The sequence below is a fragment of the Patagioenas fasciata genome, chromosome 1 (assembly GCF_037038585.1).
Source record: "Patagioenas fasciata isolate bPatFas1 chromosome 1, bPatFas1.hap1, whole genome shotgun sequence".
Taxonomy (NCBI): Eukaryota; Metazoa; Chordata; class Aves; order Columbiformes; family Columbidae; genus Patagioenas; species Patagioenas fasciata.
The window spans coordinates 31,117,972-31,139,966 of NC_092520.1; the positions used below are offsets into that span (position 1 = coordinate 31,117,972).

At 41.1% G+C, this 21,995-nt stretch overlaps 1 protein-coding gene across 5 annotated transcripts in view; it reads left to right on the forward strand.

The window, feature by feature from the left end:
* Positions 1-21,995, forward strand: part of CAB39L (calcium binding protein 39 like) — a 63,366-nt gene that overhangs the window by 12,031 nt on the left and 29,340 nt on the right. The window contains exons 1-3 of one of the 5 annotated variants that reach the window (XM_065859801.2): positions 6,127-6,303; positions 6,522-6,761; positions 15,120-15,263. In XM_065859801.2, coding sequence (XP_065715873.1) covers positions 15,162-15,263 — 102 coding nt within the window. In that variant the 5' untranslated portion in view covers positions 6,127-6,303; positions 6,522-6,761; positions 15,120-15,161. Of the gene's footprint in view, positions 1-6,126; positions 6,304-6,366; positions 6,762-7,109; positions 7,179-15,119; positions 15,264-21,995 lie in introns of those variants that run through there. The other 4 variants (XM_065859730.2, XM_071805521.1, XM_065859841.2 and 1 more) reach the window with 4 other exon arrangements.

Genomic DNA, 21,995 nt, shown 5'->3' on the forward strand with positions numbered 1-21,995 from the left:
GAGACAGAAATTGAAAGCATCCAGTAGTAATTGTTGCTCTCGCCTGGGGCAATCACTTGAAAAAATAATTATGGCTCTGTGGATAAATCGTGACCTTTGCTGCCCTGAAGAAGTAACTAACTGGAATGCAGTAAATCATTGATGGTGCTGATTTCTCTCTTCATCTAGAAAAAACAGCACTCTCTGCGCTCTCTTGGCTGCTGTGTCTTGAGAGTCAGGAACAATCTGGAGCAATCTGTTGTATCCAAGTATTGCAAATATGATTTCAAAGTCCACCAAGAGGAATAGTTGCTCTTTTAGGATCTTTAAAGCGAATAGGTGTGGAGCCATTCGTAGCTGATTGGCATAGTGATTTTGGGTAATGCTTCAGGAAACCTCTAGGGTGCTAATTACCAGAAGCAGAGTGGTCCTTCTTCTGGTATACATTTATTTTTCTACTTTGCACTTGGTGTCAGCTGCTCTTGGAGGTGGGATTTGATTGAGACTTGTCTGATCTGGAATGACAGTTCCTATCTACTGACATTCTTTAACAGTACATTTTAGAGTGCACATCTCTGGATGTTTGCTTGGTGCCAACTTAGTTTCCTCATGCCAAAGTGGGTGTTACAGTGAGTGCCTCATGGGAGAGTTTAACTTGTGTTTCAGATTAAGCTTGATTTTGTTTGTTTGCAAGTCATCTTGAGAGCATCTGATGACAAATGACATAGGAATGGTCAATAGAGGAGAAGTCTTAATCCCAAACTGCCTCCCACCTTGTCAGAAACAGAGCCACATACTGTTTATAAAGAAATTATGCTTATCAAAAGTCAGTTGATCTGCCTGGTATTTTCATTGCACATCACCATTAGTGCGAGGAATGTGCACTAATACAGTTTTCAGCTTTAAGCACTATTAGGAAGTTTAAAGTTCTGGTTAGGGATGCTCTGTTGTCTTTCACCCCCAGGGAACATTGTAGGGGACATAGATGGGGTGTTTTGCATACATGAGTGTGTTGGAAGGGGATGTCTTAACATGCAGGACCACATGCTGTCCTACTAACTTGTGCCTAACATTAAGAAAATCACTTACTCAAGTTATGTGGAAACCAGCAATTAAATTCAGTATTTTCAAGGAGACTAAACACTATTAATGTTGTTTGAATATTTCAGAAATGGGAGATGGTAGATAAATTCTCTTATCCACATTAAAGAATTTTGCAGTCTAATGAAGAAAAATGCCAGCAGTGATGCAAGGACTGTCTTCCAGCATACTAGACAGAAAGGGCTTATTTGGCTGTATATAACTTCTGTTTGTTGCTACTGTAAATAACTTTTATTTTAGTGTGCTGTGATGCAAACTGTAAGATTGGGCCTCTCATGTACATGTGTGATGAGATGTTAAATTTTAAATCTTCAGCAGAGCTCTCTTTCTTGTTCCTTCTGAAATGAGCTTTCTTTTTCACATTTTAGATTCTGTAAATGGACCTTAAACAAAAAAACATGGCCACTGAAGTAACTGACTATACAGAGCTGAGAGAGAAGCAGTTTGGAGAGGTGAAGACTCTAATTATATTACAAATACCTGCTCAGCTCTTCAGGGAGTTACTGATTTTAGAGGACTATTTTATGTTTGCGTATGTCAACAGGTAAAAAGCACGATGCCATCATGAGTTCCTTGTTCCTCCACTCATAAAAGTGGGAGTGCAGTTGTGATTCTTAGTTGTGTTTTATGTTGGAACACAGTAGATAAGGGATGTGATTAACATTTTATAAGTGACTCTTTAGAGCAGGCATAAAATTTTAATCTGTTTTATTTTTCATCTTTTAGGCTTTAGTAACCTCCTGTTTAGATTCCTTTTTGGGGTGAGAATGTGCAAGGAAAGGGATTCATTTTAGCTGACTTTCTTGAAGGATGGAGTTGATGGATGCCTTTAAAATGAATGAAAGTCTAAACATGCTTGTCTGTATAGAAAGTATTTAATATATAAAAGATTCTGATAGAAAGACCGGTATTAGTGCATGATTGCTGGAGTGACATACATATGAATAATATCTTCAGTAAAAACTCCTGAGCAGTTTATTAGAGTTAGTGCAGATCTTTAAAGAAAAAGAATCTTTAAATTGCCTTAGCAACTGCTTATATTTGCATAAATCAGGAAGGGAAAGGCAGTATGTGCTTAAAAGCACTAGAGGGAGCCTGGAGGAGGAAGAGGGGAAAAGCATTTAAGACATCTTTGCATTTTTAGGAATAGTTTATACAAAGCATCCATTTAAATCCTCCCACCTACTTCAGCTGCTACACAGCTACAGGTCGGCCGATGCTTCTCACTGCTCGCTAACCCCTCACGCTTCAACAAAGAAATTTCAATTTCCTAGTCCTGAGAGAGGCCAGAAGCTTTTTAAATGGCTGTAAGGAAGCCCACCCGCCTCTCTGTAGACCATACACCCTTTTTTTCCCTTGTTTGTGTTTGGATGAGCAGCCAAAGGTTAATTTGCCTTTCAGCGCTGGTGGGTTTTTTTAGAGGGAATCTGTGTATAGGCTCAGTTCTAAGTTAGTCTTCCTCCAAGATTATATGGGAGTGGGGTGTGTTTGTATTGGGGGTCGATTAGATGGGTTTTAATGGTGCTAATTTGGAGTGGCCATGTTTCTCTTGCAGGGGATCTGAGGAAAATTAGTATCTGTGAGCTTGCAGATTAACATACAAACACAAAGTTACTGTAAAGTCTCTCTCTTACAAGGTTTTAGAAGTGTCTTTGGGCACACTTTTTATATTGCTTTGTCTTAAAGCTAAATGCTTGGAGTTAAAGTGTAACAGCTTTATGATGTAGATGATATAATTTGTTTTTAGTTCCCTCCCACCCTGATAAATTGCCATAATATTGATATCTTGGGATCTGTAAGAGTAGGACGAAATCCTGTGATGGCGGGGCGGGGGGTGAGGAGGGGCAGTTCTTTAGTTTTCAGGTTTTGGAGGGTGGGGGAATAATTTTAGAATCCTAAAGTTCTTGTAAAGTATTACAAGTATTACACATAATATTCCAGTATTACACAACTAAACCAGTCACTGTGGAGAAGAATTTTGATGGCCTGGGGCTTTGTCATTGAACAGTTTTGGGGGAAAAGAAGGAAATTTTTTGTTGTTACTCTCTGAGACTGCTTAGGGCTTTGGAATGCTGGAAGTCAACTCGGAGGAGGTAGACAGCGTGGTAGTGGGTGATTAAATGAGCAGAATTAATATACATGTACTGCGTGTTTATCATCCACCTCTGTAATTTATTGCTACCACACTCATTGTTCAAGCTCCCTAATTTCTCTTTTCCACTTTAGAAAATAAATGGAAAGGGCAGGAATAATGGACTAGGGTTTCCTTCCTTTGGTCTTTATTAGATGGCGTGATATTAAGTTATGAAAACAAGGACAAACATTTCTCAAAAGTACTCTAACCATGCTTTAGCCTGAGGACTCTGCTCACTTTAAATGAAACAAATATAATGGAATTGAAGTGTGTGGAGGCTGGAGTTCTTTAGCAGTGCACAGAGGTTTTTTTTTTTCAGTATACTTTGAGGCTATAAAGAATTGTTGGATGTTCATAATTACATCATTCCAGATTTGAGATGGCTACAAATTATGAATTGAAGCAAACACTTCTTTTGAATTATTTAATAACCTCTTGGTAACAAAAGCATAACAGGTAGGAGCACTAAGTAATTACGCCTTAATTCATGTTGGATGCTGCAGGGCTTTTTCCTGTCATCTGAGAATTAACTGCACAGAAGATGAAATAGAGTATTGCAAAAAGCAGAGGGTTTTTTGGTTTTGTTTTGCCTGCCTCTTTAGCTACTCTGTTTTGTGATGTTTCTCCTGCTGCAATACAGGGATGGAGGTGGACATGTGTCTTGCTCTCCTGGTGTCTAGAGGGCTCCTATTAAAGTCCAGAAGTATTTCCTCAGGTAGAATATTGGCAGAGTTGAACTAAAAATTGAGTGCAAATTCAGTTTACTCCTCAGAAACAGGAAAATGGTCATATTTAGTCCAAAACAGAGGATAGTGATTTTTCTAGATAAAGTTCTTATACTTTGAGAGTGCTGCTTACTGAGAATATGCTGTGAATGCTTTGGAGAACTCTGTGATACGCAGATTATCCAGTGGGGCCCCTTAACGTGCAACTACATCAGTTTTTTTGTGATTATTTCATCTTTTTTTGGTGATTATTCAACTGCAGGGTAGCACACACCAACGCTGAACTCCATGGGATGACAGAAGGTTGTCTTTTTACCTGTTGAAGTAGTGGTGGGTGCACTACAGGAAGGATATAATTTCCCTTGGGAGAGGAGAAAAAGGAGTTGGTCTCTTAGAAGTGCAAATTAATGACATAATATGCTTGATTTTTGTGTTGCCTTAGAAAAAGCTGATACCTTCAGTAGTAGCCCAAGGGCATGGTTTTTATCATTTGACTTTCACTATGACGTTTACCCAATGGCCATGATATCTGATAAAAAAGGCCAACCCCAGAGTGGGTGTGAGGTGCCAGGGTGCTGTGGGGTGCAGCACCCCTTCCATCTCCCTGCTGAGCTGGGGCACAGCGAGGCACCCGTAAAATGGTGCCTGGCACTGGATTTTCCCCCCTCCTAAGTCCTTCATGTCACAAAATGTCACTCTGTGCTGATTGCCCATGTGCCTGCCAAGCTCATGGAGAAAGATGCCGCTTCAGAGGCAGCTTGTTGTGCTCCGAGCTTGGTGTCCACGGCGTCCCTTGCTGAGCTCTCTCTGGTGGTGACCTGGAGAGGAAACCTGGCCTGGGTGTCCAACATGGAACCTTTAATTCTGTGCTGGAGCAATATCTCACCACAGGTTTGGAGGAGATATTGCCACTCAGTGTCACTTGGTGCAGCAGGAGCAGCACTAGTGCCTGTTCCCAGCCCTGTTCAGGGCAGCCTGAAAACACAGGACTGAGGTATCTTGATGATCTGTTAGGTAAAACGTAAGCACAGATGGTGGCATGCTTTACAGATAAGTCTAGAGTACAAATCTGCTGATCTGAGGTCAGCTCAGCACCTCCTGTGCAAACCCAGGAGCAAATATGGGGAGGATGAGGGAGTAGGGGGGACGGGGAGCGACCAAAGCCTGGCAGGCTGCTGGTTCTTGGCTCTTCGAAGTGAGGATTTGGGGTACGCCTGTTTGCCTCAGTTAGGAGCTGGGATTGCTGGCAAAGAGTGTTAGCCCTTTAAAGGTGGCTGGTTTAGCTGTATTGCTCAGAAATGAGGCTTCTCTTTTTTAAGGCAGGGCTGTGAATAGCTACTGCAGGTGAGCCCTAAGTTAAGATCTGATGCAACTGTAGTGCTGGTATGCGGCAGGGGCTGAGATCAGCTCCCCAGGCAAACATTGTAATATACAGAATTATTGATAATAATGTGGGACTTTGGTTGGGCTTTGCCATAAGGAAGAGGAGATGGGAAGTGAAATCTCCCCCCGAGCTGGTGAGCTCTGCATAAATGCATGCTGGGCTGTCATCCTTGCTGGGGCTTGTCTGAGATTCGGGTGAGGATGAGATTGAAATCCCACCCTGCAGTGCCCGTGGTGGCTGGTAAAGCATCCTCCTTTTCCCTGCTCTCAACGCCTGTTAGACAGCCGGGGGAGGGAGTGGGGGAGAAGGCCACTTGCCATTCCCTTTGGGAATATGTGGCGCTCGATGAGCAATAGCTGCCAAGAGAGAAAAGTGAAGCATTAAAAATTCCTGTAATTGCATTTTGCTGTATTTCTATGCCTGATAATAGCTGGTAGTACTTGTTTCAAAATATTTTAATGGTGTGGTTCCCCGCCCCCCATCACATTAACCTTTGAAAAAATATGTTAGACTAATGTATTTCTTCAGTGGGATTTAAATTTTGCTTAGAGTATACTGCAGATTTCCCCCTCCCCCCCCATTACTGTGGAAAAGTATTCAGATCTTCATGTTATGTAGTCGGGGATGAAGCAGCTTAACTTCAGCTTCTCTGGGCAGGACTCTGCTGAAAGATGTGGTGCGTGAGCATGTTGATTTTATTATTATCTTGTAACAGCAGCCCGCTGTCGGGCTCCCTTATTTGCATTCTCAGCAGGACGGCAAGGTGAATAATTTAATTCCAGCAGCCTCCGCCACGTGATGGTGCGAGGAGCCATCAGCGATGCTTCCCCAGCACCAACAGACTTCGGAGGGGAATGGAAACTTACTGAAGTGATACGAAATCCTCACATCTCCTCCCTTAACCCCAGAGAAATCTCTCGGCGGAGCGATCGCTTCTTCCTTCGCCTCTCCACGCGTTCCTCTGACGTGGAGTTTTGGGGGTGTGTGAGCCTGCGAGCGAGGGGAGTGGGAAAACGGGGAGGGCGGCGGGGGGGAAAAATGCACACCCATGCACGGAGCTAGTTGGAGCAGGAGCGACGAGGAGCCGGAGCGAGGCCGGGAGTCCGGCGGCAGGCAGCTGGGAGTGGAAATTTACAGCTGCTTGTGAGCGCCTGTGCGTGTTCCAGCGATCCTTTCTGCATTTCTCACGCTTTTCCAGAGGCTGGCAGTCGCTGGGCAGAAGAGCGGGAGGCTGAGTCGCGGGAGGCCAAGTCGCGGGATCCCTCGTCTCTGCCACGTGTCGATAATCGTCGCGGGGGGGAAATAAAGCGGAATTAAATGGAAGATAACTGAAGGCGGCTGTTGGCGGCGTGGGCTGCGGGGAGGCGGCAGAGCTGTCTTCAGCACCTGGCGATGGGGCTGCGCCGGGCTGCGTAGGAGCCCCCACCTTCCGCACACAGTAAGTGTCAGCCGAGATGATGTCCTCTGAGCGACAGAAAGTTAAGCAATTTAATAAAACTTTTCTTTTTTTCCAGCGAGCATCATCCTTTTCGAAATAAGCCGCTTGCCTGCTTGTTCTCGATAGTTACGCTGTTAGCTTTTTATAGCTTTGTAAACTGTGTTACCAGGAGTGGCTTTTTAGAGCAGGCGACCCTAAACAATACTCCTCCTGTTACATAAGGCGCTGGCTCCGCAACTGAGCGCTCCGTGTCCATGGAATATCTCTGGGAATGGCTTTATTTACAGTGCGGTTTCCAAAAATAAAATATCTGCAATATATCATTGCTCTTGCTCCTCTCCGCTGACTGCCTGCAGCTGCATTCTGGCTCTTGAGATGTGGAGGAATGAGAGCGTGGCTGTTTGCATAAGGCAGAAGGTAATGGTGAGAGATCAAGGGAAGATGAGTGTGTGTGAACTGTCACAAGAAACGTATGTAAATTAACCATCTCGTTATCTACAGTCTCTAGGTCTTGACAAACTGAAATGCTAATTCTGTGCAATGGGCTATTCCTGAAGTGGTTATCAGGTACAACTTTCATTGAGCTTAAGGGAAGTGTGGGGTTTTTTTTCTTAGCAAAGGCTCTTTCTTGGGCTAATATTAGTAGTAAAGTGAAATCACTGCTATAGCAAATTATTTTGATGTGTTTTGAAGCTATTGAAAGTAACATAGCAGGCTTGCTAAGGACATGGTCAAGTGAATGCTGTGTGGAGGGGTAACTTTCAGTAATATTGAACAAAATGCAAAAATAGTATTCACGTTCCTTGCTAATGGGTTTAGAGGAAGTCCTATCCCCTCTTGGCTTCTGTCTATGTTATTTAAATTATATTACCAGTTTCCATTATTTCTATAATTATAAGTACTACTAGAAATGGAAATTTAACTTGGTTTCCCTTTTACTTAAGTAAGTGAAAAGCTGTTAAAGGGCTGTTACCTTGGAATTGTGTGTACTTCAGAGACATCTTTTTGCATGACTGAGCTTGTGGGAATTTTGCTATGGACTACAGTTAGGCATGGAATTGAATTCTTAATTTTTCTAGGTTTGAAAGACCTTTATGAAAATAAGAACCCCAGATATTCTTGATTCATCAATCCTGCATATCTAGTGGCTGTAAAATCTGCTCGTTTCTTGTCTTTCTAGTTTTATTCAACATAGATAACCTACTATTTCTACTTAGTTTATTAGCATGAATGGAAGTATCTCTGTATCACAGGTAATCCTGTAGCACCATACTCAGACCTGCAACAATAACCTCTGTATCACAGGTAACCCTGTAGTTAATGCAGATGCTGCTTCTGCATGGGTTTAGAATCTGAATGTTACCTGACATTGCAGTGTGCATATATTTTTTTTATCATAAATATTTTATAATAATAAATGTGATAGCACAGGACTTGTTGCAATAAAAGGACAGTAGGCAGTGAAGTCAAACACTCAAGAAGTTCCTAACTTTAATTCTGGCATTTATCTGTGCCAGTGTAGTCTGTGCTCTGTACCCCACTCAAGACACCTAGATTAACTTTCAGTCTTGATTTGTATCATCACACATTTATAGCTCCTTTCCCATCATTGCTGCCTCATTCTGGGTTTGATTGGTGAACTCCTGAGCTGTAGCATCTGGTCCAGCAGCCTGGTGTCTCTACTTTCTTTCCATCTTCTTCTCCCCATCTTGTGCTGGAACAGCTCTCTGTAAGGCTGTGGGGAGAACTGGACTGAAAACCCGTGTGAGCTTTTACTTCCCGACCAGCCTATTTTTGTTAACCTGGGTCAGTTCCCTGACCTGGTTCACCATGTGGCCCTGCGAACAGCTGTACCACTCCAACAGAGGCTGTAGAGATGGGAATGGGTGTGGAGCAGGGTGGCACTGTCACGGGACAAAGCGTTTATCAAACTGTGGCCTCTGTGACCAGAGAGCTGTTCGATGTTTCATTTTATCCTATGTGTTTGCTGAGAGACATATATGCTCTTTGTTTTGTGTTGAATGAACATTCAAGCACTGAATTTAGAACAGAATTACTCATTTCTTTGAGTGCTTCCAAAGAGCTACACTGCAGCACTTGAGTGGAGCATCACCATGTGTGCCTTCAGTTTCATAATAGTATGAAACAACCATGTGTTATTATTTAGTAGAGGTGGTCAGACTAAGGGCAGAGCTACCTACTTACGTTCCATGTCTGATTTTTTGGATGCTTGCCACCTGTTAAAAAAGGTGTTTATGGTGATGGTAAGGCATTACCACAATGTTTTGTGTGTTCAGATGAACTTTTGGCCAATATCCACCTTCCTTCCAGGTAATGCACCAAGTAACCAACAATGAGGCTTATGATGAGTAAATTATTGAGGTTTTTTTCTTGCCAAGCAGGTTTGCAGAGAGGTTACTTGTGTAGCCCTGATTCCTTCTGCGTACCAAATGAAACTTGGGTTGTGTGAGGGGACAGCAGGGGAAGGATGGATTTGACTTCTCCAGGTGATCAGATTACTTCCATTCCCTGGTTTGAGTATGTGACTCTGTAATTGCAACAACTTTTCCAAATGTTGCGGAAGGCAGCGACAAAGGAATGAGGCATCGCTTTTATTATGAAGGCAAAATCATGAAGAAAGCGTGCTCGTTCAGGCCCAAAATATATGAGTTGTAGGCAAACTGAGGTGAATGGAAAATGAAGTTCTTTTTTTCATCAAAGAAGCTCTCACCCAGTATGAGTTAATCATAGAATCATTTTGGTTGGAAAAGACCCTCAAGATCATAGAGTCCAACCATTGACTTAACACTGTCATTAAACCAATGTCCTTAAGAATGTAATTCATGCATCTTTTAAACACCTCCAGGGATGGTGACTCAACCACTTCCCTGGGCAACCTGTTCCAATGCCTGGCACCGTTTCCGTGAAGAATTTTTTCCTAATATCCAGTCTAAACCTTCCCTGGCTCAACTTGAGGCTGTTTCCATCAAATCTTTCCATTATGATCAATAAGTAGGTGAAAGTTAGGAAATAAGACAAGATTCTTCTATTCTTCCTTCACTGTGCTTACAAGCTCAGTTGGGCTGTAGTCTTCTGAGACAGTATATGACTAAGAGCAAAAAAACTGGGGAGAGTGCTTATAAACAGAACCAGATTTCTTAGTGTATTTTATAGTTGTATTAAAGAACTCAAGATGCACTATTTTTTTTTTTTATTATTTATTAGTGCATTCCTTTTATGAGCAGATAACCTGTCGGAAAAGATACTTTGAAGACTGATAAAGCACTGACTTTGGTGTTGAATGATCTACCTTTCATTCCTGACAAAACTACTGTTTGGTTGGGTTTTTTTTAACGTTGGCCTTGGGTTGGTCTTCTAATCTTTCTGTGCTTCAGCTCCTCCCTTTGCAGAGACAGAAGAGTAACAGCAGGTATATAGGGTTTTTTTGAAGTGTGCTTTCCATCTTGGTTAAATGTTTGCAGAGTTGGAGGCCTCCAAGGGAAGGCATGCCCTGAGTATGAAGGGATGTTGTGTTACTTTTGACAGGCTACTGAATACCCTAAAACTTACGTCTTGTAAACCTCGTCTACTTCTGGATTAAACTTGCTGCTTTAGTCTATGTGATATATATTTCTTTTTCATTTTTTGAATCGAACAGAAACAGCCAAACATTTGGAAAGTGGCGCTTTAAAATTGCCTTTTGGTGTTTCTGTTACTTACCTAAAATAAAACCAATGCGTTTTTTTTTCTCCCAAACAAACGTGGGATCATATTCCCTGAGAAAGTGTTTTTGTGAAAGTGTGGCTTGTAAAATGCGCTGAACTCTCCAGCTCTGGTGGCTGAAACATCCCATTCGTGCTGATGGCAACAGCAGGCTTTGGAAACCACCATCTCTGCTGCAGCGGTGCCGGGGTGTTCACCCCGTGACCAGGAGAGACAACCCATGGGGCCAGGAGCTGGTCTGGTGAGATACTGCTATTTCTTCCTTGGTCTCATAAGCTCCTCACAAGAGCACTAGTGAAACAAAATCATCACAACTAGACGTTTCAAAAGTTGGCTCGTCCCCCGTTAAGAATTCAGGAGTGTCCACGATGCATTTCTTATGTTATAAAAACATATGCTGTTGAATAACCATTGGTTTTCTAAGAAAGTAGGAAAGAAAGGGGCTCATTGAGCCCTGTTCCTTCGTGCTAGACAGCAGCCTCAAAACTTTATGAACAGTTGCTCTGTAGTGAGCCTGCTAGAGGAGGTAATTTAAAAATGTTAAAACTCCAACAGTGAGAAAACTTCGAATTTTCAGGTTAAGTTTATTCATCGGCAGTTTATAGCCACTCAATTCTGTGTAAATAAAGTGTTATTGTTATTTGAGCTGAAATAACTTCTTGGGCTTCCCTGTATTTTTCTTCTAAGCTTACCAAGGCAAGCACTTGTAGCTTCCTGTTTTTCTGGCCATCTGAGGGTCCCTCTCTGCACCTCTCCAATTTCTGTTGGTTTTATGGTGTTCAGTATTGTTTACAATGTTCCATATGAAATTCCGTCAAGACTTTGTACAAAGTCATGCGTTACTTTCTTAATTAATCACAAATTTGTGTCTTTCTCTTGTCAGTAAAATACCAGTGTAGTCATTTGTCACCTGTCTTTGTAATTTCTCATGGTGACTCCTCAGCTTGAAGCAGATATTCATAGACTCATAGAATAGTTTGGGTTGGAAGGGACCTTCAAAGGTCACCTAGTCCAACCCCCTGCAATGAGCAGGGACATCTTCAACTAGATCAGGTTGCTCAGAGCCCTGTCCAGCCTGGCCTGGGATGTCTCCAGGGATGGGGCATCTACCATCTCTCTGTCTCTTCTCCAGCATTATCTGATACTTGTTACTCTTAATTTTTATGCTGTTTTTATTATCTCAGTCCTTGAGGCCATCCACTTTCTCAGTTAGTGATATTCCAGTCCTTTTCTGTGTTGATAGTACCTTCCTGTTTTGAGTCACCACAATTTTTGGGTAGGCTCTTAATTCTCATGCCTCTCTAAATAAGATCTTGTCTCCAAATTGCTCTTGCCTTCTCAGATAATCAGGCATCCTGTACATGGTAATTTTCCTTCAACTAGCTTATTTTCAATTACATTCAACTGAGTGTATTTCCATGTCAGATGCATGGATTCTGCAGTGTTTTCTCTGCCTAAAATGTATTAATAAGGGATTGCAGTATGAGCTACTGTTGGTAAGCCTGTGTTGCATTCTTGTTGGTTGTCATTCGTCTTTGTATTTCAGTTATTTTTAGACTGCTTTCTTGAGGAAACGAAGCTTATGTGGTCATGCTGTCCATCTCTCATCCTACTTGTCTTTGCATGGTAACTTCTGAACATACTGGCCGATTTCAAGCAACCTTGACAGAAGGCTAGATGCCTGAAAAAACACAAGAGTTCCAAAAAATGAACTGAAAATAGGTGATGAAAGGAATAGGGAATTTAAACCAAATTAGTGCCTCTACCGAAGAGAAGACTTTCCAAGTAAAGCTTGGTGAGCGAAGAGCTGATCTAAGGAGGAGTATGGGCAGAAATGCCTCAGCTGTGTTAAGAGCTTTAGCAAAGTTTATGCTTCCTTTGAAGCTAGAGAATCCAATCATGAGGAGCGAAGCTGGAGCTGTTTTGCCGTGTACCTTATGGAATACCCAGCCATAGGACTAAGAAGCAAAGTGACTTTACCCCCATTTGCTTCTACCTGCCCTCTGGGAGATTCCTGCATGGAGAAGCGAAAGGGGCCATAATCTGCAGCTGCCAGTGTGTATTTTCTGAAGTGATGGATCATCTTTTGCCAGATGCTGATGGGTTCAAAAGTGTCTCCTGAAAAGGGGTAAATCAAAAAACGTTATTTAATGCCTGTCTGGGGCTCTTCCCCTTTTTCTCTCTGTCTCCTTCCACTTGCATACAGCAGATGCTTTGCTTTGTATGTAAGACTGATAAATGAAGTGAAGCAAAGACCTGAATCTGTTCAGTGGAGGGATGAGATAAACCATCTCTTGAGTCCCTTCCTGCTGTATTATTGGTGATTTTGCTGTTGTGATCAGGACATTGGTAGGGTATGAAGTGAAGAGAAATGCTATTTTATCACGGAGCTGTGCTGTGGTGACTTGATGGTGAGACTGGAGCTGTACAATGGAAAAACACTAACCTGGCTTTTGGAGTTTTATGGCAGAATTAGTGATTATTTAAATACAGACATCGTACTCTAGACAGCTATGTAAGTTACTTTTTTGCAAGAAAATGTGTTTATAGTCAACATTTCAGTTAGAAATGTGGACTACTTTTTTTTTTTTTTAAATCTCAGAACCTCTAGCTCATGAGTATTTCGATTTAAAAATTAAATTAGCTACCCCTTTGCTCTTCCTTGTCTGGAGACTTCTAAAAGGGAAGATGAAAGGATGGCTTCAGCAATCTGATAAACCTGCCCTACCTTGGATGAAAACACTTCTTTTCTGAAATGCAACGTGTCTGTTTATCTCCTGCTCTCAGACTCTTTCTCTCTTGCATTTTCGCATCCTCATGCCATGTCTTCACGGATAATAAAAGCATACAGAATCAAGTCCTTCTGGAAGTCTGTTGTGAATTACTAGTCTTCTAATTGCAACACGTGCAGGATTATGGGGTGTTTGGCACTTGCTAGCAGCATTTAAAATTAATTTATTGTATAATACTGGCATTTCAGTCTTTTCCAAGTCTTGTATGTCGCTGGACATGCCCAAATGAGTTAGTTGTTTGTATACCCCGTCTTCAGTCTTGCAGGTTGTCAGGTTGAGGTGACTCTACTCTGTTGCTGGTTGGATGGTGCTGGCAGACCTTGCAGTTGTGAGCTCCATGGGAGCAGGACTCTGCAGTTGAGAGCTCAGCCAAGGAGTGAAGGTTATGTAGCCAAAACTGCAGAAATAAAAATGAGTTTGAACTGAATTGTGAAGAACTTGAAAATTACAATCTGAAAGAGGTGAGCTTTAAGATATTCAACATGAAAACAGTCCTGTAAAGCTCACCTACATAGGAACAAATAAGAAGCTATATGCAAATTCACTTACTCTGGGCACTATAAAAAAATTTTTGGTTGAAATAAGACATTTAAAAATATTTCCTGCATGTCTACAAACTGTTCTTGTAAAGATAATCTGCAAAAATATTTGAAATGTTTTTAATAAGACATTAGGACAGAGTCTGTGTAGATTTTTTTTTTTTGTAAGGTACTCGTCTGTGGTTGGAATTTTGTACTTTTATGTGGTTGAGATTTTTTTTTTGTCACTTTTTTATTATTGTACAAACTGGAATGCAGTGCAGAATGATATTGGGCTCTCCATGGAAGGTGGTGCTGCCTTAACCAGAGCATATTCCCATCTATAGACTCATAGAATCATTTTGGTTGGAAGAGACCCTCGAGATCATCAAGTCCAGCCATTAACCTAACATGGCACTAAACCATGTCCCTAAGGACTTCATCTATAAGTCTTTTAAACACCTAATCTCATTCATTAACTTAATTAGATCTTTGTATCAGACCCTCAGCAAAACCCATGGGAATTCACAACTTAATGCTACGTAGAAACTAAGCTACCTGGTTTGTTTCATGTATAAATACAGTGATGTGGTGTTTGCACTTCTAACCATACAGAGGAAGAATGTTTTAAGTTAAACAAAACCATTTTTGTTAAAATACTTAGTCTTTCATTTAAATGTCATGAAAATATTTGTGTCCGTATTTGGGCCTGATCCTCCGTTCCTTATTTAATTCAGGCAATGTTTTGCACAAGTGACATCTGACCCATAGGTTCTCGAAGTCTGCAGACTTAGGGGTCAGCTTAAACTGCTGCTTCTTGAGAAGATTTGGGCTGTAAAAGAGAACCAACTGAAGAAGAAGGAGCAATGGTGGAGAAGCTGGGACCTTATCTTGCAGTGCTCTAAACAAGGGACACTTCATATTCTGACATCTACAGTTAGTTATCTGCAGTGAGATGAAGCTGGTGAATTTTGGCAGAAACCCCTATTAGAAATCTAGTGGAAGCTGCCAGATACACAGTGTCCAAAAACCCTTGGACATAGGCATAGCCTTGCTGGAGCGCCGGCCTGTAGGTCGGGGCTTTAGGGAGCATCCAGCTCCTGCAGAGGTGCAGAGTAGTTGCTTTTCACATGGTAACAGTGGCTTGTGAATCCTTGATGAACTTGCAATAACTGCGTGTGAGAACTTTTACTGCTTTACTGAGTAGCTGAAGCAAAATATAGTGCCTGAGGCATATCCTTTTCTTATTCATGATGTCTTTGTGTGTTTTTATTGCATTTTCTCATAAACCTTAAAAGCTGTTTTTATTTCTTGTTTGATTTAAGGCAGTCCTATCCTGAAGGAAGAAATCCAGGTGAAGAAAAACCATGCCTTTGTTTAGTAAATCGCACAAAAATCCTGCTGAGATTGTGAAAATACTGAAAGAAAACATGGCCATATTGGAAAAACAAGACAAAAAGACAGACAAGGTATGAGGTAAAGCTGTAGAAGACCAATAAGGTTTTTATGCTGGGGAAACAGTAGAACAGAGGGACTAAAATTGTGTTCGCTTACTGCTCTGATTCTGCAAGCACTTGCATGTGTGAATAGCTTTGTGTTTGAATGGTTCTGCTGAAATCGGAGGCCTTTTGCATAAAGTACAACAGATCTGGGGGTCAAACAAAATGTAGAGATTTAGGAGCCTCAGCCAAAACAAAGTGTGATCTACTGCTTCAAATAGTAATACATCTAGTGAAACAGTTTAGAAGGCTATTTGAAAACTATTATACAATTGATTGTTTTAGCAGGATATCACATGAGACTGCCAATTAATGTTTAGTTGCCCACAGAGCAAAACTTACTTCTGATGAATATTGTTTGTATAAAACAGCAAACCTATATGTATTCTGATGTATATAAAAAAGATCTCTATCGATCCTTACTAATCTTCTGGGTGCTAGTGTTTCCTAAATGGACTGTGCTACTTGTATTCTAACTATAGTGCTGTTTTTGCTAATTCTGTTGCTCTCCTCTAATGCTGTGACACAGGCCTGAGTTACTTTCCCCACTTTTCCAGTGATTCATTGAGAAGATGCACCCCAACATACAAAATCCTCCCAATTGGGAATTTGTGCTTACATAATTTTTAAAATTTTAAATTTTTTTTTAATCTGAGATTCTGGCCCTCTATATTATTACTGTAGTAGAAGTACATGAAGAAGTATGTGATTTTAATAACTAAACTATTTTAGCTTAAAACAATGTCAGTGGAAACAGAAATAGCTGATAAGTGACATCAACACAGTTTTTGTGAAGCTGCATGTTTGTGTTTCCCTCACCTTGTGCAGAAGTCTATATTAGAACAAACCCAACCCAAAAGGTAGTCATGGAGTCCTTTGCACCCTTAGTGAAATCCTCTTGAAATTTTTTGGTTCAAAGCAAGTAGCTCAGAGTACGTTAATTATGTAATATCAGTCACACAGCTTTCAGGGAGGCCTCTAGTACTTGCTGTCTCATGCTGAAATACATTCAGTTAACTGCGAAACACTGAGAGGATTTGACTCTGAACTAAAACTTAAGTAACTAAATAAACCAACAGAATGTGTCGTCCCCTACTGAATTCATCCTTCAGAACCTGATTAAAGAAGACATTCAAAGCAGAAGCTCTAGACTTGGGTTTCTTTTCGATTTACTTTGCAACATGACTCCTCTGGGTTGTGGTTTTCAAGATTTTTGGCTTTTAGCTGATTTGGTTTTTTGGGTGTCAGCGACGAAGAGAAATTCAGACTTCCTAGAAAATCAAGGACTCAATGCAAATTTTGCATAAAAGTCAAAACAGCTGATGTGTGAGTTCCTCACAAAGCAAAAGATATGGGAGCGTTCTGCTGACGTATTAGGGTGGAAATAATTTGTGAATTTAATGACAAAGCTTATTTTACAGGAGGAGGGGTTTTTTTGGTATTTTCTGCTGTAGTTCATTGCTGTGGGATGGAGTCTGTTCCTGAGGTGAATGTGGCTGGGGGGACGAGGGGAGGAAAGGGGGACAAGGCAGCCGCTTCAGCAGCAAGGCAGCAAGTGAAGAAAGCAGCCTTTTTTGGGTGGTATTTACACATCTGCTTTACATGGCTTGTTGACTCAGGACTTAGCAGTGTGACGCAGAGGAAGCACATAGGGCCTTTCTCCCTTCAGAAGGGAAGATGTGAGACTGCCCAGTAAAGCCGCCTTTCATCGAACATGTTGCACTGAGCTGTCTTGAAATAAATACCCATTAAAGAAAATAGCCGGATTCATTCTCCTGAGTTTAGGGAAATAAATCATAAGGAATATCTTTAGTACTGTGACAACGATAAACTTTAAAAAATGGCAGGAAAGATAACTCTTGCAAAAACAATTACCCTACCACGTCTCTTACTATCCATAGAGGTTTGTGGGCTTAATAAAACCCTTTGTAAGTGTTGTTTACATTTTGAATTGAAGAAGAAAAAATTATGGGGAGACTTTCAATGGTACCTAGATTTTCAATACTTACTCATTTAATAATACTTATGAATAACATCATGTATTTTCATTAGTATGATTAGATAAATGAAACTGAAAACGAAAGCAAAGAAAAACAAAGCACAGTGCTGCACTCTGTGCTCTTCAAAACCTGGCAAAGTTTTAAAATTTGCCTCCAGTTTGATTTCCAAAGGGAGATGAAATGTGTCACACTTTCATAAAAGGGCCCAGAGGTCTGGCTCCTGCAAGAGCCATAGACACTGGATATTCCAGAGCTGATTTTGGACCTTTTGGGCCTATGAATGCAGATGTTTGGTGATGAGGGCTCTCAGATTTTTCAGATTTCTGGCTCTTTCTCATCTTCCATATGAACTGGAGAAGTGCCATTTTGCCTCACCATAAAACTGAAATTTTCAGGACTTCTGAGGTTCCCAGGACTTCTGGGGTACAAGTCCATAGCACCCCTGATTTTGGTCGTGTGCATAACAGCTTCCAGCTAGGACTTGCCTTGGATGCTTAAACAAGAAGATTTATCCTGTGACGATTGAGCTGTTATTGTAGCACAGCCAGTGTGTTATGTGGGCTGAGACAGCTAAAAGCTGCTAATACAGCCGGAATTGGCAGAGAAGTGTGGCAAAGCCTAAATTAACTGCAGGGCTAGCAGAGAACCTCCTCGTTTCCTTTCTCAGTTGAGAAATCATAAGTACGAGGTGAAGATGCCTTGGGTAGCTGGGGGGGCTGCAAGGTTGGACGGGGAGAGGGTTGATGCTTCTGTTACAACTTAGTACAACTTTCTTCAGGAACCACCTGTGCCTCGAAGGGGCTGTTTTTAGATAGTGAAGAAATTATCATTCCTACCAAGCTATGCAGTAGGGAGGTAAATGGAGCTTTGCACCAGATCAGTCAAGACTTTCTGAGAAACGGGAAGAGCGGGGAGGACACAACTTGATAGATGGGATGCAGAGAAGCCACTTAGAGGTATAAAGGCAATTATACGTATTTCCCGAGACACATTTCCATGCACACACATAATATACAGAAGTTTGCACTCTTTCTTAACGATGCTTTTTGTTAGTTGTAGAATTGGATCCATTCAGACTTTGACTAAATTCTATTGACTGTGCTAGCACCTGTCTTAGGTAAGGATTGAATTTGAGCCAGTTCCTCCATGTGTCTTTTTAAAAAAAACAAACCAACCAACTATTAATATGTGCAGTATTGCCATAATGCTTTTTAAACATTCTCAACTGAAAAGTATGCTAAGTTTGAATGTTTGGTTCGTACTTTTATTTTATGGGTGGGTTGTTTTGTTTGTTTGCAGTTTTCTTAGCTACATTCTTGTGGGATTGATAGACCACTAGTTAAGAAGTGCCACCACATGTGGCTCCTCTTCCTCTGAAGTACTCTTTCTAATACCTTGCTTTTGAATTTTTTTTAAATAATGTGTATTTTAAATAAGATATTGCAGCACTGGCAAATCAAATGTAATAATTGGGGGATTAAGTAGGGTAAGACAGAGCTGGAAAGTGGACTAAATCCTTCTTTATCAAGCATCCTTCTCCCTTCCAACATCTGAAATAAATAAGGTTTTCTTGTGAAATGTAGAATTGCTGACATCCTATTCAGGCTTTGATGTGGTGAAGAACAATTAATTATGCTTTATTACAGAATTCTATTAAATATCATAAAAAGTTAATCTCAGTCAGGTAGACCAAACTGTGCCTGGATTTAGTGAGAAATACCTGTTCTGGAATTAACTAGAAAGCAGGAAAGTATTTAAATAACTACGAAATTAAGCCTTCAGAGCTTAGACTCTCATCCTTTCTGGCACAAACTCCTGTAGCATTTGGAGGATACATGTAAACAGGGAGCAGGAGGGGAGAAACCGTGATATCAAGTGGACAGATCTGTTGAACTTGAGGACAGCATGTGACACGCTGGTGACACTGCTTCATTGATTACTGACCTGCTGCCATGTCTTTTGTTGATGGATGTTGTAAAAGAACATTAATAGCAAGGATATCTGAACTATCTCAGAAAACTGGGGTTATATCTTGACTTCTTAGAGTCTCCTGTTCAGCCACAGAGCCGGGTGAGCACAAAGCAGGGCAGGTGGCATCCAGCATGTCACTGAAGGATGTCCTTGAGCACATCGCTGCCAACCGCACACCTCTGGGTGCGGCACCCATGACTCAGTGCTATCTGTGGCGCATACAGGTTTGGTAACATTTTCTGAACCCGTTCTGCAACAAAAGCCTTCAAAATGTCACAGGCTTTTAATGTAGAACAGGAGATGGGCCTGGGGTCAGTTGAAACTTGGCCTAGTCTTTGCGCTTGGCCTAGATGGGCTGAAAGATTTGCAGTTTCTGGCATAGCTGGTCCAAGACTGGCGTTTATTGTGGAAGCTGAGCCCAAGTGAGTTAGAGCTGGTTCACTGTACTGAGTGTTTCCTGGCAGAACTGCAGGCTGCAACACCCTTAGTCAATGCCCAGAAACATAGTGAAGCTGCTTGTAAAATAACCTGAAGTGTCTAGCGTCTTCTTCTTTCAGTTAAATATATTTAATGAGGCTGCTTGTTTAGGTAGGTCACTGTAATCTGTCCTCTGTTTTGTCTTCGTGTACTGTTCAGAAGGATCAGGAGAGCAGCCTTTAAATAAGGCTACAGTTAAAAGACTTTCAGATTTCCAGAACAAATATTTATATTGATAAATCCCGATTTTTTACATGGCAACAATGAAACCGCTATCGGCTCCTGTTCACCTTGCTCGCCCCTGTGCTAATAAAGCGGCCGAGGACTGGTGTGTGAGATGAGGTGTGTGCAGAGGATGTGATGTGAATTTGCGTGAAAGAACAGTTGCCTGACTACTGGGAAGGCAAATGCCCCTGGATGCGATTCTGCAGCTGCCAAAGTCAGTTGCAAAATTGCCTTCAACTTCATTGCAGGACATTGAAACGAAGGGAGTGAGATAAGAAGGGCTTGGCACCACTTCCTTCTCGCTCTGCATGTCCTGGTGTTTTTGGAAGCGTTTCATGTTTCAACTTCCCTGTTTTGCTAAAGCCTGTTGCTGCTCTAGAGAGGGGAGAAGCTCCAGATACTATCAGGTTCTGGTTTAAAACCTGTCTCTTTTGGTTGCCCTTTTTTTAAAACAAATAAATTATTTTTAAGGACTTTACAACGTGTAGTTCTGTCTTATGTGCAGGATTAACAGTGGGAAAGAAATTTATGTCCAGGTGAGGCAAGCCTGTCACTTCCATTTAATCATAAGACCTTTTAAAAGGTGCTTCCCTGATGTGCCTCCTTGGCCAAATTGTCTTTGCCAGGCTCCTTGAGTACTAGGCCAGAATATTTTGCTAAATTACAGAGTTCATTCTTCCTGGTCCTAAATGTCCACGATTTGTTCCTATATATCCATTTAGCATGAAATTGTAGCAAGAATAAGTCAACCGGGATGATCCTGAAGCTACGTAGATGTTGGATTCAGATTCTGCTCATGGCTTTTCTTAGGAGTCCTTACAGTTGCACATAGATAGAGTTGTGTTGGCACTCTGGTTTTAGGAGAAAAATGTTGTTTGAATCACACAGTGCAAATACATTTAAGCAGGACTGTAAGCTAAAACAAGACAAAGCCAAAACAAGGAGCCTTATGGTTTTGGTTGCAGTGTATAGTCTGGAATACTGGCAGTTCACTGAATCACACATTGGAGTATTTAACATCACACTGGCAGGCGTCTGTGTGTGTTACTGTCTGCTGCTGTGCAAGATAGGAACAGTTTAGAAATATATTTTTGCCCTGGAAATATGCTAGGTACACAAACAGAAGCTGTATGATCCTATTAATCTTGTTCTTGTGAACAACTGAGGATTTCCTTATGGCTATACACATGCCAGTGTCGGGCATCCTGTATTTTTCTTATGTATGTTTGGTATCTGAATTTGGAAAGGTGGAAGAAGTTCATGCAATCTGTTTTTTCTTCACTGTTATGGTTGGTCATAAATGCTGTATTAAGTTCCCAGATAAATAAAAGCGAGAATAAGTCCTTCTGACCTGTAACATATGTCCGTATATGTGAAACCTCTAACCTGTTGGTGAAACAGAGGTAAAATAGAGACAACCCACTGAAGGCTTCAAAAAGTTGCAGTTCAGGTGTAAGGGCTCTGACTGTTCATTATTCAAGGCTTGATACTTTTCCCCTTTTGTTCTTTTGTTGTATTTTCTTTTTTTTTTTTTTTACATCTTTCTTGCAGAGGACTAAAAAGATGCAATGAATCTACTTTGTACAACAGGAGATCCATCTCTCTGTCCCTCTGGCAAGCATATTACATCTGAATCATGAGTACTTAATATTGGCACTTTTAAGATAAATGTGGAATTGCTCTAAGTAGCTAAGAAGAGGGAAAGGGTAAGGTTCATAAGTAGAGGTAACTTTTATTATTAAGCCACTTGGAATAGGTAGAAATTTAAGTTGCTGAAGTTGGAGATTCTTGGTAAAGGATCTTTGTGGTGTGCTAATTGGGTTTTTAAAAAACTGCCTTTATGAAGTTTTGATTTCTGAACCAGAAGATCTGCTTTGTTTGTTTTGCTATATCACACACAAGCAGTGTTGGAGCTAACACAGTTTATCCTTTGAGTACGGAAAGTCCCAACTCTTGTAATTATGGAAATAAAAATCCAGCTTTCTGCATAAACAACAGATAAGACCTTTGTTTTAGCCTTCTATGCTAC